This window comes from Phocoena phocoena, chromosome 12 (assembly GCF_963924675.1).
Source record: "Phocoena phocoena chromosome 12, mPhoPho1.1, whole genome shotgun sequence".
Classification (NCBI taxonomy): Eukaryota; Metazoa; Chordata; class Mammalia; order Artiodactyla; family Phocoenidae; genus Phocoena; species Phocoena phocoena.
In genome coordinates, this window is record NC_089230.1 from 32699916 (window position 1) to 32718260 (window position 18345).

At 37.9% G+C, this 18345-nt stretch overlaps 1 protein-coding gene across 1 annotated transcript in view; it reads right to left on the reverse strand.

Moving 5' to 3' along the window:
• The window catches only part of LAMA2 (laminin subunit alpha 2), a 450165-nt gene that overhangs the window by 27384 nt on the left and 404436 nt on the right, over positions 1-18345 (reverse strand). The window contains exons 52-58 of the mRNA XM_065888629.1: positions 17778-17916; positions 15692-15703; positions 12664-12784; positions 10006-10182; positions 5995-6143; positions 1222-1398; positions 811-979 (exon numbers count right to left, since the gene is read on the reverse strand). Coding sequence (XP_065744701.1) covers positions 811-979; positions 1222-1398; positions 5995-6143; positions 10006-10182; positions 12664-12784; positions 15692-15703; positions 17778-17916 — 944 coding nt within the window. The remainder of the gene's footprint in view (positions 1-810; positions 980-1221; positions 1399-5994; positions 6144-10005; positions 10183-12663; positions 12785-15691; positions 15704-17777; positions 17917-18345) is intronic.

An 18345-nucleotide genomic window follows, 5' to 3' on the forward strand; every position in this document is an offset into this window, starting at 1 on the left:
GATACGCACATTTGCATGATGTTTAGAAACAATTTTAATTATGTATTACTGGTTTTAAAAAATAGAATACCAAATTGTATGCATGATATGCGATCTATGCAAAATGCAAATAAAAGGGGCTGAAAATCAATATGGTTGCCTCTGTGTGGTGCTATGGTAGGTGGGTTTTATTCTTGATTCTGTAGACATTTCTGTGCTAACTTTTCAACTGAAAACACGTGCCATTTTATAAACAGGAAAATTAAAGGAGAACAGATATATAAAAGAAAGTAATCCAAGGAAGATATAAGGAGAAAAGGTTTTCATAGACAGGTGACTGTAAGGCCAGCAGGTCCGGGGAAGGGCCCAGGGAGCCAGACGGAACCCCCGCCAAAGTGGCTGATGCAACCGACACCTGACATTGCCACACCACTCGGCCCCGGTCTTCCCGCTCCCCGAGGGGCGGAACCAATGGCTCTGAGCCTGATGTAACCGACACCTGACATTGCCACAACACCCGAGAGATTACCAAAAAAGGTCTGCTTCACACAGCAAGCGCCTCCCCTGCGTCCACCCCTATAAATTTTGTTCGCGCCCGCACCCGGGCACGACTTCTCTAGCCCCTTTCTCTCGGACCAGTGAACCTCGCCCGGGAGCATTTCCAAATAAAGCTTGTTTAAGCTCTCCTCCGTTTCTTGGTGCCGTTCCTTACAGTGACCCTTCCTCTAATTCTAGCAGTAGAGTATACTAGATATCCTGAATAACCTTAGTTCTGAAAACGACTAAAAACACAGCGTTAAGATGAGAAAGCAACGTGATATAAACACTTACATGTGCCAGAACTGGGGTGGGTGCAGGTACGGCTGGGGTGGGAACTGGCTCTGGCTGGATAACTGTTTCAGCTGGAACTGCTCCATCTTCATCCTCAGGTGGTTTCTGATGGGCACAGCGACCGATGTCTGCATTTTTGAAGGATACAGGCTGTGCAAAGTCCATAGGGCTACGGGAATATGATTAAAATTCAATACTTTCTCCTGTTTTTCATTGTCCTGCTTCCTTACCATGACATCAAATTTCCCCTTTCCCATTTTAAAGGTCATCAGTGCAATTAAAAAAAAAAAAAAATCTAACCTGAAGATCTTCACTGTTTCCTTCCCCCTATGGTTTTAGATAGTGTAGATGCAACAGTGATGCTCATACCAAAAAAAAAAAAAAAAATTAGTAACAAGGAGATTCACTTACACAGAGTTTATAACGAGGTTCCATATACAGCCTTCAAAAGGAGGAATATTTCTGAGTGGGGAAGGTTGAAATTCAGGTGGAGCACCCCCGACGAAAAGCTTTTTAACTTCTATCGCCTGTTCTACTGTCAGATTTTGCACATGCCTTCTGTCTTCATCAACTTGAACAGTAAAGATGCTGATAAAACATTGAAAATAAACAAGTATAAAACACACAACGTCCGACACAACCGGAAATCCAACTCTTTCCTGCCACCCCGCACCCCTCCTTCCTGAAGCTTTTAAGAGAGCCAAGTTTGACGATTAGGGATTCGACACTAAGCACACAGCACTGTTTCTCAGGACCTCATCCCTCTGCCTCCCTTGTAAACTCTCCTTGAGTTTCCGGAAACAAGGCAATGGTGCAGCTGCAACACTAGCCCCTGGCGGTGGTTGACAACAGCGGCCTTACACGTGAGCCTGTGGAGCAGAGGCTTCTGTAAGGGGTAGTAATGTCTAATCGCAGGAGGCTCCGTCGGTTTAGCACAGCATGGGGTCACGTTTCGTTTAGCTCTTTATTTCTTGCTTTGTGCTAGCTCTCATCTTCTTGCTAGGGAACAAACTGTACTCCTGAGAGCTTAGATTGCAGGAATCAACAGCAAACGCTTACAGGATGTTTTATAAAGAACGTAGCTGCTGGCTTTTGAATAGAAGAGGCAGGCCAGAATACCATGCTAACTGTTCTCGGCAATGATTTTCCTTAGTGGCTGTTTCGTTAATTTCCCTAATTTGCTTGTGAGAGAGAACTCGCGCATTACTAATTGAGCACCTCACGCTACTTATTCACTCTGTGGATCCTGGGGCACAGAATCAGGAGACAAAGAATTCTGCTGATGAAAATGACCAAAGGCATTTTCTCTTTTGTTCTAGAAGCAGATTTTAAACTTTAGTCCCAGTAGTCAGCATGGGGCTCTTAGTCATAAGTGTTAGTCAATAGCCTGAGGATCATGAATGGATTGCTGAAAACTTATTTCACATCTGGGGAGAAAACCCTAAGTACTTAGGTGGAAACCTCAGTTCTAAAATGCCATTTTACTTGATTTTAGAAAGAAGAAAAACCACATGTCAAATTAGAAACAATAAACTAGGGCAAAGATGCTCTGAAATGGCACTGAACAACTGGCCCACTTTGGGACAATTCAAATGTAAGAGAATAAGACAAAGAATAGATATTGCTGTGGCTCAAAATGTCATTATTCAGGAGGTGTAGAGGGAGCAGGTTGGGTTTAGTTTCAAAGGCAAAATAGGGGAAATTATACATTGATGTTTTGCCAGACTCTGGGCCAAGGACCATAGCAATGGTCCTTTCTTACTGGATCATAGGGTGGAGATGTAGAATGAGCCTGAGCTTTCAGAAAGAACAGACTGGAAGTAAGCACGAGTATGGAAGCTTACTAGCTGTGTGACCTTGGGCCAGTTACTTAATCTTGCTCAGTCTCATTTCATTCATTTATAAAATGAGGATAAGAATGCCTATTTCGAACCATAGAAAGCATTAACTAAGACATTGCGCTGAGTCTGTATTACTTAATAAGGGCATTGCTAGAAGACTATAGCAGAATCCAGTTTGTATTTTACATCCTAGGAGCATCAAATCTAGGTCATTTATTTAGTTCTTTGTAAACAGGGATATTACCTACATGTCCTCTCTGATTCTGGTGCATTTCCTTTTTAAAAAGTATTCAAAAACTCTTTACTGTGGACCTACTATGTGCAAAAAGCATTTTAAGAATCATTACATTACTATTAGTATTGTGACAGGTCACCTGAATTTCCTTAAAATTTCAATAGTTGATTCTTGATGTTTTATAGTTAAATATTTTATTACTTAAATTCTATTTATTTGTATGGAATATTGATCTAAGATTTTTTTCAAACCACCACCAAATGAACTGCGTACATGGTAAAAGATATTAAGAGAAGTGCCCTGATATTTGCAATTTACATGAGAAACAAAATCTGAAATTTTTTTAATTGATGGTAAGAAAGAAATATTTGGGTTGCAGTGTCCAAATCATGATCCCTTTCTGGAAACCTCAAATTACTCCTGAAATATCTGCTACAACTTTGTGGTCTTTAGCCTAATTCTGTACCTGTGTGAAGAATGCTTTCACGTAGGAGAATACCTACTTGCCTAAACGTCTACTCCAGGCTCTTAGGGTTTACTGTTTTCGTCCAGTTAGAACTACTGGCCACTGAGGTGGACTCCAGGTGGAAGATCAGAGGGCCAAGCAGTTATAAAAGGCAGAGGTCACTGGAGTACTAGGAAATTAGATACCGAAGTGAAGGGAGTGGACTTTTTGCAGAGGAAGGGGTAGAAAAGGGGAGAGAATGTGGGAGGACGGGTAAAGAGAGACAGAGGGAGAGAAAAGGGCAAGAGTAATATTGAAAAGTTTGCCTCTCTATTACGAGGTGGCATTAATGGTATTAAAATTGCCATCTTATCCAGAGTTTTAAGAAAAGAAATAACAGCTGACATTTATGGTCTAAATAGTGTTGGAAGAAAGCAAATATTTCCAATAGGAGTATTATAATCAACATGAAGTAATACAAATCTCTGAGGTCACAAAAAGGGTAAGAATAAATAGCGGGTGAGCACAGACGGGGGTGTTAAAGTCAAGTATATCTGGGTTTAAATCCTGCCTCTGTTATTTACTAGCTATGTGAGTTTTGGCAAATTAGTTAATATATCCTCATCTGTGATGATATGAATACAGATCTCACATACATTTAGAATGACTAAAGGACATAATCTTTGTTTAGTATTTGACACACAGCATGCCACAGAATTGATATGAAGCATTAAAATATATTTCTGGGAGATGTTCTTAGGGTCATTAGTGATCTCTAGTTAATCAGCTAATTGAAGTGCTCGCCTAAAGGATAGGTGATGATTGTTTTTTGACCTCAGGGTGCTGAATGAGACATTATGGTGCAAATGAGTTCTTGCTTTGCCACAGACTGCAGTGACAACCCACTAATATGTCCAATACATTATCCTTTAATTAACAGCGAATAGTAAAACTGTTTGTTTATATGGCCAATTAACTGAATGACCAGTTTTCGGGGGATGCACTATACACTGAGCTTAATCAAATAAAGGTTGGATGGATGGCCAACAGCTGTGAAGCTGGCACAATAAAATACCCTTCTTGAAGAGACACACCTGTTAAAAGGACACCTTAGCATGACACCATAATGCACTTGAGAATGTCAGAATTCTTTCTCTACAAAATAACATATTTGGGTGATTTTTTTGGTCAACTGTATTTGTCAGATCTGCATTTGCTTCTTGAAGTTATTTAAAATTTAAAGACTTTAGAAAGTCTTTCCTACAATGAGAAGGACTACCATTTGGCAAAGGACCTGAAATCTAGTCTAGAAGACATGTAAAATCAGTATTCTAGAGCATTCCCTAAGATTCAAATGAGAAAATTCAGTTTGCATTTCTCTTCAGAGACCATGACTGCAATATGTGCCTATAAGATTAGTAAAAGTTCTTAGTTAGTCCAAATACTGATCCCTCATTTGTCTCAATCATGGTTTCTAAACATCTCAGTTAGAAGATATCTGCAAGAAGGCTTAGTATCAATTCATCCCACAACCTAATGCTCTATGTAATAGAAAAACATGAACCAAGGAGAGCTTCATCACTTACTTAGAAGAAAAGGCATTCTTATTACTTATTTAAACTGTTATCCACACGAGGATGATTAGAAAATGGAGGTCTTTAAGTACAGAATAACATCTGCTTACTTGAACTTTTGCTACACATTCATACTGCTGTTGTGTTTAAAAGTATTCTCTGTGTTTTGAGGTTTCATCAGATTTGATTTCCAGTTCTCTTCTATTTCTTCAGTCTAATAAAATGGATTGCGGGTCTGGAGGTCTGAAGTCTCTGGGTTTCTGTTTTCTTTTTCTCTAATTGTTCTTCTAAGTTCATTACCTCTCTGAGTTGTCATACAACATTTTGATGAAAAAAAAAAACCAAATGACTTCCCCAATAAAGTAAGTATGAAGTACTGTAGCATTCTGAAGAAATGAGAAATCAGCTTATAACACTAATAAGCAATTCCCTGACGCAGGGCTGGGAAGCAGGTGCTCTGGTGGATCAGCAGAAAGGCAGCCACCGTGCACGGATGGCAGGACAGCAGCCTTCTCCCTTCCCTCTCTCAACTCTGTTCCCTCACGGAGCCGTCCCGCAGGGACCCAGCACACCTTGGCGGGGGGTGCGGGGGTAAGGGCCGGGAACGAGGCATGCGCAGAACCGTGCTCCGTGGGTCCTGCAGTCGCGGGCCGCGCTCTGTATCTGTGACAGATTTTTAAGCAGCTGCTATCACTGCTTTGGAACCTGAATGAAACAGCAGCTGCCAAAGGCTGGTGGCTCCAGCTGAGCTGTTCTGTGCGTTTCACCATGCGCATGCCCTACTTGAGGAGAGAGTATGTGAGAGGTGAGGAGGGAGTTTTCTTATCTACGCTTCAGAAGATGCATTTGGTTTTTCCAAAGGTGGAGAGGAGAACCACCTAGCATAAAAACGTTAAGAACAAAACTCCTAAGGGTCAAGGGAAATGAGGTTCCCGAAGTATGAAATATAAAGAAGATGAAATTAAACTACTTGATAGTTTTGCAATGCATCGTATGTCCATACACACAAAGGTCCAGTAAAGGACTAAGGCAAGCAAAGGAGTTCGCGTTAGTTATGACAGTACAGTCAGTCGTTAGGACTATTGTTACCCTCTAGTTCTCTCTACATGAACAGAATGTTCTCTCCCGTCGTGAAGCAGACTCGGCTCTGGTTTGACGGCAATTTTCCTCATTGTTCGTGCCCCTGTGGAGAGATGCACTTCCAGACGACCCTTGTTCAGGAATATCGCATAATAGGCCTGCAATAGCAAATGGTCATTGAAGATTAAAGAGGAGTCTCATCTATGACTTAGCTTAGTTCCCTGACAGAACTGCGTATTCATCCGCTCTGAGATCTTACCTGAGAAGTTAAGACTCAGTATTTTCTTAAAAAGAGTATTTAAAGCAGCTGGAAATAGCTTTTTAATCATTTACCATTTTTGCTTGTTAGATGATGTGGCAAGTGGAGATAGTAACATAGCAGTCTCTGCAAAGCAGATCTGCAATGCTGAAAGAACAGTTGTGCTGGCACTGGGCTTCTAACTCACAAAACCCATCAGGAAATAAAGAGTGTCAATAAAATCCCTCTCCCTTGTATTCACAAACAGACAGCTAGCTTCTGGGAATGAGGTCTGACTCCCAACCTCACGGCATTCTGAGTGTTTAGATTTCAATTCGTTCTCAGGGCTGGTGGAATAGATTGCTATCAACATGTAACTTGTCTCCCACATTTAGAAAGAAGGAAGACAATTTTTCATCCACAAACAGGACTGCTTTCTTTTTGCCACTGTTACTATAGAAACAGTATGGTTTTGAGATCAGTTTATGAACCCCAGGGAGGTTGAATGCAGTCCTTGTCCCCAGAGCTGACGCCACGCTTGCTCCCTTTCTTGTGGAGCAGGGGGGTGGCACCTGATACACGGTGATCACTTGGTCCCCTGCGAGTCACCTGAGGTAGTGGAGATGGTTTCATTCAAACATCATAACGTCTCCAATAACTTACAAAATCGTCTGTGCCGCGTCGTGTCCACCACAAAATGGCCAGAGGATCTGGATTAGTGCTTGCCCTTCATCAAAAGGGGCAGCTGCCATCTACTCAATTAAAATTGTTTTAGCTGACTGAGTTCTCAAACCCCTTTAGCAGAACATTATCACAAATGACCCTATGGGCATCACAACTGGTAGCTTTGAGGAATAAAGTATGTCATTTAACCAGTATTGATTCTACGACAGACATGAACTGTTTAACATTGTTTCCTCTTTCAGATAGCATTGACAATGAAATTTTAAAAACTAGATACTCATTATCATTAAAATGTTGAAACATTAACATGTTATTTCTAATTTACTTTGTACTATAGTGCTTAATATTTTCTCATTTTAATTGTTTTAATGGGAACATGTTTTATTTTAAGAACTATCCTGAAAGCTGATGACTCAAGTCCATTTATTTAGTTCTGATGAGGAGAAATCTGAAAACGATGGCTGGTGCTTAATTATTTGACTGTGACCTAGGAAACACATATCCTTTAGTGAAACCTATTTCAGAATGTTTGATCTGGCCCTCTTATTATAACTAGCTTATCATTTGTAGCAGAGAGAAAATAATTTAATTTTTATGATTAAAACATAAAGGCATTAAGAGAAGTTATATTTTATATTTATTCAGTGCTTATGCATAGTAAAATATGAGATAAAATACCACTTTTTCTCCCTCTACTCTTCAAAAAATATTTTTGGTTTTTTTTTTCTTCCCAAAGAAATCCTTTTCTTCCCTAAGGTCAAAGGTTATCCTTTTATATTTTCTTCTAAACTTTTAAAACTTTTTTCCTTTCATATGTAAGGCTTTAATTCATTGGGAATTTATTTTTCTGTCTGGCATGAAGTAGAAATTAGTTCATTTTTTTCTGTATGGATAACCAATTGCCCCAGAATCATTCACTGAAAGGGCCACTTTTTCCCTAATGATGTGCAATGCCACCTATTGCCAAATGTTGTTTCCATCTATACTTGGCTCTCTATTCTGTTCCACTGACACAGTTATCCATGAATTAACACCATACTCGCATGGTTCAAAACTCTAGCTTCTAATGTGCTGATATCTGCTAGGACAGTCCACCAACTTATTCTTCTATTTCAGGAGTTTCTTGGGCTTTCGATCTTTGATATAAATTTTAGAATTAGCTTGTCATGATTTACAAAAAGATAAGGTGGTATTTTCATTGAAGGTGAATCTACATATCACTTTGTGGAGAACTGATATATTTTTAACCCTGAGTCTTTCCATTAACATGTTGACTTTAATAAGTAGTCTGATGTAATTTTTCAATAAGTTTTGTAATTTTTTCCATATAGGCCTTACATTTGTTTTGTTATATTTATTCTTAAATTATATACTTGTTCTTGTACTATATTTACTTGTTCTTTTGTTATCGTATTGGCTAAGACTGATACAGTGATAATATTCATCTTTTCTTGGGCTTGATTTCATAGAAAATGTTTATAATGTTTTCCTATCAAGAAGCCCCATCCTGTTCTTAGTTTATCAAGTCTTTTTTTGTTGTTGTTTTTAATCAGGAATGGTTGTTAAGTTTTACCAAAAGTTTTCTCTGCATTTATCAAAATGATTATATGATTTTAGATTTTCTAATACCAAGCCACCTTTGTATTCCTGAGATATTGCAAATTACTCATGGTAATGCATCTTTGGATTTTATTTGCCAATACAGCTGACCTTTGAACAACACGGGGTGCTGACCCTCCGCACAGTCAAAAATCTGAGTATAAATTATAGTCAGCCCTCCTTATACACAGTTCCTCCGTATCAGATGTTCTGCATCCTCAGTTTCAACGAACCTCAGATCGTGTGGTACTGTTATATTTACTATTGAATAAAACCCGTGCAGGGCTTCCCTGGTGGCACAGTGGTTGAGAATCCGCCTGCCGATGCAGGAGACGCGGGTTCGTGCCCCGGTCCGAGAGGATCCCGCATGCCGTGGAGCGGCTGGGCCTGTGGGCCATGGCCGCTGAGCCTGCGCGTCCGGAGCCTGTGCTCTGCAGCGGGAGAGGCCACAGCAGTGAGAGGCCCGCATACCACAAAAAAAAAAATAATAATAATAAAAAAAAACAACCTGTGCATATCTGGACCTGTGCACTTCAAACTTGTGCTGTTCAAGGGTCAACCATATTTTGTTTAGTGTTTATTTTTTTTGTGGGGGAAGAAAATGGTATTATTATATGACTACCCATGACTAAATTTTAAATGCTAAAAGTGATTTTAAAAAACGTATAATTACAAACAACACAACCTGATTTACAAGAATGCATGCATATTTAAGGCTATATTTGTAAAGCACTCTGTGCTTTGGCCATGGCATACTGGTAATTCCTAAGAATGCTTTCACTGAGAAAAATGAGATTAAATGGAAAAATGTATATCTTTAAAAATGTGACTGAAAGTATTGGAGGAATATCCATGCAGTAAAGAGTTAAGGTGCCTAGATCAGGACAACTAAGAGACAGCTTTTAACAGAATCAAATGGCTAGGGGGTATGAAAACTAAAGCTCACAGCCCTACAAAACAGACACTGTGTAGGCTTTATTTTAATGTCACTAGTGTCCATGCCTGTGTTGGTTGTGTTCTCTTCACCTTCTCCTGCCCAGGTCCATTCTCTGCCTTCTCTCTGTCCAGAGAGGGTGCAGCAGGTTAGGCTCCAACAGACTGCATCACATTAGCTAGTGAAAATGGGAAGCTGATCCTAAAAAAATTAAAATTTAAATTTAAGGGACTCCATCTGGTTATCTACAGATCTGGTAGGAAATTGGATTTAGAGAGAAGATTAACACAATGTGAATGTATTTTAAGCTTTCTCTCTTTGTATATGCAAAACCCATATGAAATATGGATGTAAATACAGGTGTGTCTGCACCTAGAACTGACCAACAGGAAAATCCTAGTGGAGATAGGAAGTGTCCTAAGAAGATGATAGTGGAAATAAATGACGCAAATCAAAAACTATAAAAACAATTTATAAACTGTAAATGCTTCACCTGAGTCTCTATAAAATAATTATTTTATATAAGCATTAGGGAAAATGCATTATTAGCTAGGTGTGAGGGTACCTGTCCAGTTTGCCTTCGTTTTCTCCTAGGTGGCGCTGGTGTCCCTCCACTTCCCAAGAGAATAATACCAGACTCATTCTTGGTGCTGAAGGACAGGTTGATTTCTGTTCCTACATCAATAGGCACAGGGGACAGCTCTACAAAACCAGGCTTCGGGAAGCTAACTGTGTAAACGTTCTTTGGGTAAAAGGAAAGAAGGGAAGAAAGCATTAGAAATGAACATTTAAATTAATTTCTCCATCTCACTCACCCTCCTCAATGCACTCAACGTTACTATGAAATACAGTGTCATTTTAGAACACATAAAAACCCACAGTTACATGGAGAGCTTAAGAGCAACCAAAGAAATATTATTTCTAGCTGTAACTGAATTTTCTGAGCAGTTTGAGTTAAAATAAAAATTTGGGCCTCTGCTTTTATTCTAGAACTTTTGATTTGAAATATAAAAGGTTATCACTGACAGGTAACATTTTCTTTTGGTTTAAATCTGTCTTGCTAAGTCTCCCTTGAAAACTCTCAACTGATCCCTGGAATACCACCTACCAACTAACTGCTTATGTTTTATAGCTGAGTCTGACCATGGTCTCTGTCTGCATTCTTCCTCAGTGAAGAGCCCAAGGTAAAGATGTTTGCTGCTCTCAAGTATATAAAGACACTCTAGCGGAATTTTTAAAAAATCAGATACAATCTATATCTTAAAAATAAATAAACCAAATATTTCCTAGTTTGGTTTTCTTCTCAAAATGAAAGTAGTATCATTGTCCTTGCTGATAATAAAATTAAAACAGTAACATTTTAAACAGTAACAAAGTGCAAAAGGGAGAAAGTAAAAATCACCCCCATTCCAAAGCTGTGTAGAAGCATATAGCTTTTTCTAATCCATTCATTCACGCATGCATGCATGCATGTTTTCATTCACTCACTTTATCTTTTACACCTGCCCTCTTCCTCTCTCCTCCTGTCTATATTTAAACTGAATCATGACAGGCACGTTCATTTGTAACTTCTCTTTCTCACTTCACATGTGGAGGATATCTCTCTGTCAGTAAACACAGATCTCATCATCACTTATAATGGCAGGAGGTCATTCCATTTTATGAATGTGCTAGGACTTATTTAAGCATGGCCATGGAGTCGAGCATTTAGAGTGCTTAAAACATTCATTTAAAAAGTCCTGGATTTGGCTGGAGTGAAAACAAGGGATCCTTTAATGCAGGTTATTTTCCTCCACAGTGTTTCAGGCCCAGTTAAATGTGTTGTAAAAATGTATAATCTGTTTTTGATTCCAATTTTCAAATCATAGAATTTTGGATACTTCAGATAAAACTACTGTGCAGACTTTTCAATATTTATCAAATATTGAACTTTCTGCATCATATTTTAGTTGCAAATAATTCCCAGTTATTGAAAAGTGCCTTTACAGAATCATCATTTCCACACATACAGGCTATCCCTTTTCTGGACAGTTTTCCATCCTCATGTATATATCTTTTGCATGTGGATGAGAGTTAGGCTTTGGAAGATTAAAACTCTGAGTAAAAAGAGGCTAGTATGGATTCCTAGAGATTCGATTCTGTATGTACTTCCTTTTTCCTCATTCCCAAGCTTCTCAGGGTGGACGTCTATGGCTAATTCCAACTTGGAGACTGTAACTAGGCACAGTGAAGACCCTGAAAGTTCTGTTTCAGCCTTTAACCTCATGGCTCAGTGGTGATTTACTTTTTCTTTTTCCCCAAATCCCTTCATCTCCTATCACAATGCTTTAACATAATCTTAATTGGAGGAAGCAGCTAAAATGAATAGTTGTGTCACATCAGGGTAATTAAAAATTTGTAAGTATGATATATTTATCATTTTCTTTTTAAAACAAACTCATCACTTTTAGAATTCCCATAAAACTTTTACTAATATTTGCTGATGACTGTTGGATCTTGTTTACAGATATAATAAGAGAGCAGCGCTGTGACCTGTGTTCCTCTCTCCTATGGATCAGCCTCTACTGAAGAGTCAGTGCGAAATAGTCAAGTGGTATCAGGAAGCTTCTGGGCTGCTTTGACAATAAAGAAAAGATACTGAAGATACCTGATAACAGGGGACTTCGCAGTCCCGTCAAAGCCAAGTCTTTGTAGATGGTTCCCACTATGTGCCATTTTCAAAGAGAAGGAGGTTTGACTTCTAAACTGTGAACAAGATTCTATGCACTAATGATCATGGTGTAAACTATTACTTGCTATTTGTGTAAACACCTAACACATTTCAGAAAAATAATTTAAGGCTACTAATAAAGCTATATAAAATACATGAAGATAAACTAAATCTAATATAGATGACAAAAATGAGGAAAAGAGATAAGTAGTGTGGGAAAGGAAGAAGGAACCAGAAAAGAGATTAATATTAAAAATACATGCTATGAAGTGCTGTACGTGTGGGAAACTTGTTCACAATTTGGGGTCTCTATAATACTGTTCTCCTAAGTTCAGTTAATCATGAAAACTTATAGAAGTACTTCCATCTTGCTTTATCATTTATGCATAGCTAAGACTAGGGTCAGTAGGAATTTAAAATATATTAACAAGGACTGGTCCCTGTAATAGACCCATCCTAAGTAAGTGAAATCTGATATGAATGTATTTAGGAAGTCATTAAGAAGAGACCAACCTCCAGTGAACATCCTTTGGTAACACCAACATAATCAGGGCTGCTAAGTATATTATATGGAGTTCTTGAAATTTCAATATCTCTGAGGCAGCCAGAATATTTCTTCAAATTTACTTCCGGCCTGTTGAAAAGTTAAATGGAAAACAAAAGCAATATCATTAGGGCAATGGCGGTATAGTGTGTGTGCCTAGTGGATGAAAGCCACATGGAGCAAAGTGCTGCACAGGCAGGCACGTCTCTCAGACTGTGCACACACGCACACATGCACCCAGAAAACTATGCTTCCATTAGCTACTGGTTGGATAAGTGGATATGAGCACCATCCTGCACAAGGAGTCTTTATGTAGTTCTTCTTCCTCTCCTTTAAAAAAATAATCTCACCTATTGCATTTAAATACAAGGTACAGGAATTAACTGACTTCTTATGAAGTGCTTCATATGCATAATGAAATGTGTTTCTTTTTTACCAACAAAGGGCAGAACTTGTATGGGACAGCATAATCAAACTACATACTGACAAAGTTAAATAAAATCTTGCTCAAAATTAAAAAAATATCTGGAAACATTGATTTTGAAAAGATAATATTTTCATTGAGACTTTTTTTGGGGGGTGGTTAGCTGAAGAATAAGGTAATGTCATATTTCTCTTTAAAGATTTTAAGTCAAATAAAACCTGAGAAACATTCTTTTGGATTACATAGTCTAAAAAAAAGATACTTTAAGATTAAGTTTACAGATTGACCCTAAAGTCCTCATTCTGTATTGCAGCAGTAACAAAATAAAGCAACCAGAGTCGCAAAACATACATTTAATTTTTCCAATAAGGTTGAAAATGGCTTCAGTACCCAAATGACACTTGAATGTTTACTTTTTGCTCATTACTTCTTAAAAAGGGATAAACTTGCTAGCACGTAGTAAGTGCTCAATAAACATAAGCTAGCAGGATATTAATGGTGATGACACCTCTTTCATCTATAGCAGCACTGTCCAGTAGAACTTTCTGTGATGATGGAAATATTCTTTTCTGCACTGTCCAAATCAGTAATTAGTAGCCATATATGGCTGCTGGCACTTGAAAAGTAGCTTGTGCCAATGAGAAACTGAATTTTTATTGTTATTTATTTATTTATTTATTTGGCGGCACCGTGCGGCATGCAGGGTCTTAGTTCCCCGACCTGGGATCAAACCTGTGCTCCCTGCATTGGGAGTATGGAGTCTTAACCACTGGACCACCAGGGAAGTTCCATTTTTGAAAAAATTTTCTTTAATTTAAATAGCCACTGTGGCTAGTGGTTACCATATTGAATAATGCAGGTCAACAACAATAGAAAAAGTAACACTTTTTTTTATGTTAATAAGCAACTCTAAAAACTGTCCACTCAACACCAAGATATTATATTTATTTGGATAATGATTAATTCTCTCCTCACTGTCCCATGATGGCAGGATTCCTTTTTTTGTCTTAATAAGTAACACATGACATGACGACAAACAGGTAGGAAAGCAAATCAGACCCTGGGAGTGCGTATCAGGTGATTTATGTCATGCTGGGAATTTGTTCTATTTGTTTCTCTCTCTCTGGGACTGTTTTATTTTCTTTGATCATTTCCACTTGTTCCCAAGGTCTTCCCCTTCTGTTCAATTAGCTGGTTATTACAAAACACATGCCAACTGGAGAGTGAGAATCTTGCTTATATTCTTCTTGTATAAAGTAAAGGAAATGGGTGGACTTCATTCTCAGTGTTCATTTGCTTCCATGTTCGCTTAGAGGAAGACTGATTTATCACAAGTTTCTCAGAGGTCTTATCAATAAAATAAATCACTCCTACAAGTTATACACTTCATTGTTTCAGGGAAATACAAAGAATCATTTCAAAACACAATGATTTAGCAAGCTCGACATTATGAAAATCACAGGGTATAAGTAATCACATATGGTGATCAGATTCCTAATGAAAACCACAGGCCACTGTTTCCTCTGTTTGCCTCAGAGACAAAATTACAAAGCTACACAATGTCATTCCAGAGTTTTATTAGCATATATTTTCACTGAAAGCCAGCCTCTGCTTTTCAGCCATCTCAGCAAACAGCACTTGATTGGTCTTATAACTGTATCATGATTAAACAACTTGGATTGTTTTTTTCACACTTTCATTTCTATATAGTCTGGTTTCTGGTATTAAAAGTCTAGCCTTTGCTTTAAAAATTTCTTAGATCAGCTCAGCTTCATTATGTCCTTTTGGGAAATTTGGCACCATTAGGTTTTGAAATACCAAAACACTCAGCTGTAGCTCTAGCCAGAGTTTGATCAGCCACTTACGGAGGCCTGCTGCTTACAACCTCCACGCTAAAACCTCCTGCCTACAAATAGGAACTGAAATGCTCCTGAGAAGCTAGAATGACTGTCCGCAAGCTTCCTTGTCATTAATGCAAACACTTGTTTTACATATAGTATTTCCAGAGAAATACTGACTCCATAGCTAAATTCTAAATAAACATGGCAAGAAAGAAGCAGCTTTGTCAAGAGGTGCAAGGGCCATGTTAACGCTTGCATATTTGCAGGCTTGCAGAAAGCAACCAGGCAGTAGTACGCATTTGGGAGCACAGGTTGATTGTTCAGCAGACAGTACGGTACCTGGGAGACCAGAGTCTGAGGTTCAACCCAAGAGACCAGTTTGTTCCCCGGAGCTAGATTTCGCCCATAAACCTGGCCAGCTGCCCTTAGCGTGTGCTGCTGCATGTGTGCACCTGGCGGCGCTGTGCGTGGGCGGTTGAACAAATAAGCAGAGCCACTTTGTCATCACGGCTGGTGAACAAGTCAAATTGCAGTGATGGTGGGGAAGCAGCAGCATTTTTATAAGCAAAGGGCAGCGTGAGAGCTATCTCAGAATGCACTACTTGTTCGTGAAATGTACTGTGAATAAAGCTGCATAGGTGTCACTCTGCTTCTGCATCACTGCTTTATCTAAGAAGCCACATTTACCCAACCCATGCACTTGAAGAAGGCATGCATAAATTTAAATTTTACCTTGCTTTCATACTAGGTCAAAGGGAAGAGAAAAAAAATGATTTACTTATAATTGCATTTTCATTTAGTAAAATAATAAACCTTAATCATAAATCGTTTAAAAAAGAAAGCATTTCATAGAGATCTACAAAGGAAAGGAATATAAAACACCAACAGAAAAGAAAACAGACATATACCCTTGACTACAGTGAAAAAAGAGTCCAACGGTGACCATCTCCCACACTATTCTCTTGGAAAATTTTAATTTTGGAATTGAATTTAAAGCACCCATATTTATCATTCTTACAAATGGGAAAATGCCCAAGTGTTGCTATGCTGTAGTGTTCATGAGTAGCCTGTAAGGAGAGCTTATTGCCTCTTTGAACTTAATTTGAACTTAATATACATAAAAATAATTCATGTTCATCACATCTTTTGTACTTTATCATATTAAGATCCTGTTTGTAGGCAAAATTACAGCTAACTATGAATGCATGGCTCCTTGACTAGTCACAAATATATGTCTAAAGGCTGTTTTGAAATAATGTGCCATGCCATAGAAATATTATAATTATGAAATGCTGTACTGTGAGAGTAAAAATATCTTGGCAGTAAAGACTCATCAGGTATGTAGTCTGCAAACTAATACATAAACCCATCTCAATGAAGTTAACATATACACTTTTGTAGATAATTCCTAAAAATCGCTTTATGGTAATTAAAGCTACATTATCACAAGGATAAATGAAGCCACCTTTGGATAGCCTTATTCTGGGTACATTTAATTCACTCCTAGAGAATTTAGTTAGTGATCTTGCAAAGTAAATCTTAGCCTTGAACAATTTGCTGGATCCCTAGTATTTAAATAGTACCTGAAACATAGTATTGATAGATGCTCATCAAACACCTGTTGAATGGATAAATGGACTTTGGAGTAATAACTATGCCACTATTCAAATACATTTAATCTGCAGTGATTTTTCTGACCAGACACTTTAAATCTGTAATCCTAATACAAATGCAAGATCACGTAGACGAATGCAGAGCCAGTTTATCTGCACCATTAAAGCTTATCAACTTATACCCCGATAGACTGGTAACTGGACAGGTACCTGGCTTACGATTTAGATACAGAGAGGAGCAAACCTCTGTCTGAATACTCACTATCATAAAATGAGACTGAATTTCCACTGCTCATTTGAGAAATATGAAAATAACTGACCACCGTACTTTTCAGTTATTCTGAGACCCTTCCTATCGTAATGTGTCTTTTTAGAGTAGAAACACCTAGACAGGACTTTTGCAACCATCAAAAGGTAACAAACTAAACAAAACAAAAATTAAAAACATGGTGGTCTGTATTTATAGTAAACTCTTACGGGTTAGCCACATCAATTCATCCCATTCTAATTAGATTTAATTAACATTTATTGAGCACCAAATACTCTATAACTTGTATTTCTTATAGGTTGTTTTATAACAAGAAGGAAACTAATTAAATACCACATGAAATATTTTCTGACACTTTTTAGTTACTTCTATTAATTTTTTGAACTAAACTACGAGCTAAATATATCTCCCTATCTGCTCTCTAAAAAACATACGTGAAATTTTAAAAAATGTTGACATGGGCACGAGAATAACTAATACCACTTTAGCATCAGGCATATGGAAAAGTTCCAAAACTATTATCATTGCTTGTGCTTAGCCATAAAATAGGTTATACTCACAGTGTCCTGGAACACTGACTAATTTTCAGACCACTAAGCAATGTCAGTGCACCATTATCTCCAGTGAATGTGCAAGGAGAAAGGCAATTACATTCAACTCCAGTTTCTACCTTTAATAACTTTTATAATTCTTTTCATCCGGTGACTGTAAGGGAAACAGTAATTCCCGTCCATCTCTTCAACAAAGATATCAAATTAATCTTTAGTTTTTAAATCCTGGTTGTGTTATTGTAACATGCAACATGAATTTTTAGATTAGGCCTTTCTGTAACTAAAGGTTATGACATTCCTGTTGTAATTAAACTTCAGAACTCTAGTGAGCATAGTGGCCATTTAATTAAAACTTAATCCTTAGCTCTAAATATACACCAAATTACCTCAAATTTCTCAGTGTTGGCAGACCACCAAAATATATTTTGTCATCTGCTTTCAAGTCAAGACCGAAGTTGTTTCCAGGAGATGAAGTTGCTATGTTCTCCTCCTGGTTAGTATCTATATCCACAATTGATATGTTGGCTGCAAAGGAAAGAGGAAGTTTCACTTTTTATTTGCACAATACCAACCACATCTATATCATCACTGTTCCTTCAAGATAAATTTACTTTAATTCTCAAATTAACATTGACTTTCTCAAGCACATATACTATATACAGCTATTTAATAATTGCAGAAACGACAATAACATCAATAAATACGTTGTTAAAGGATCCACAAAGAAAGCACGAAAATAACAGCCTGAACACCAGTGAAGGTAAACTAATCAAGTTAAAAGAAAGAAGTGTAGATGGACAGCAGAGAACCAGTTGACATAGTTTTCCATAATATAGATAGGTAGTTAGAAAATAGGGTAATATAATTAACTAATGCTAAGATCAATATCTAATTAGAAATTAGATTATTAATTAGAACTATACAGACTTTGTGGTTCCTTCTGTAAATTTCAGT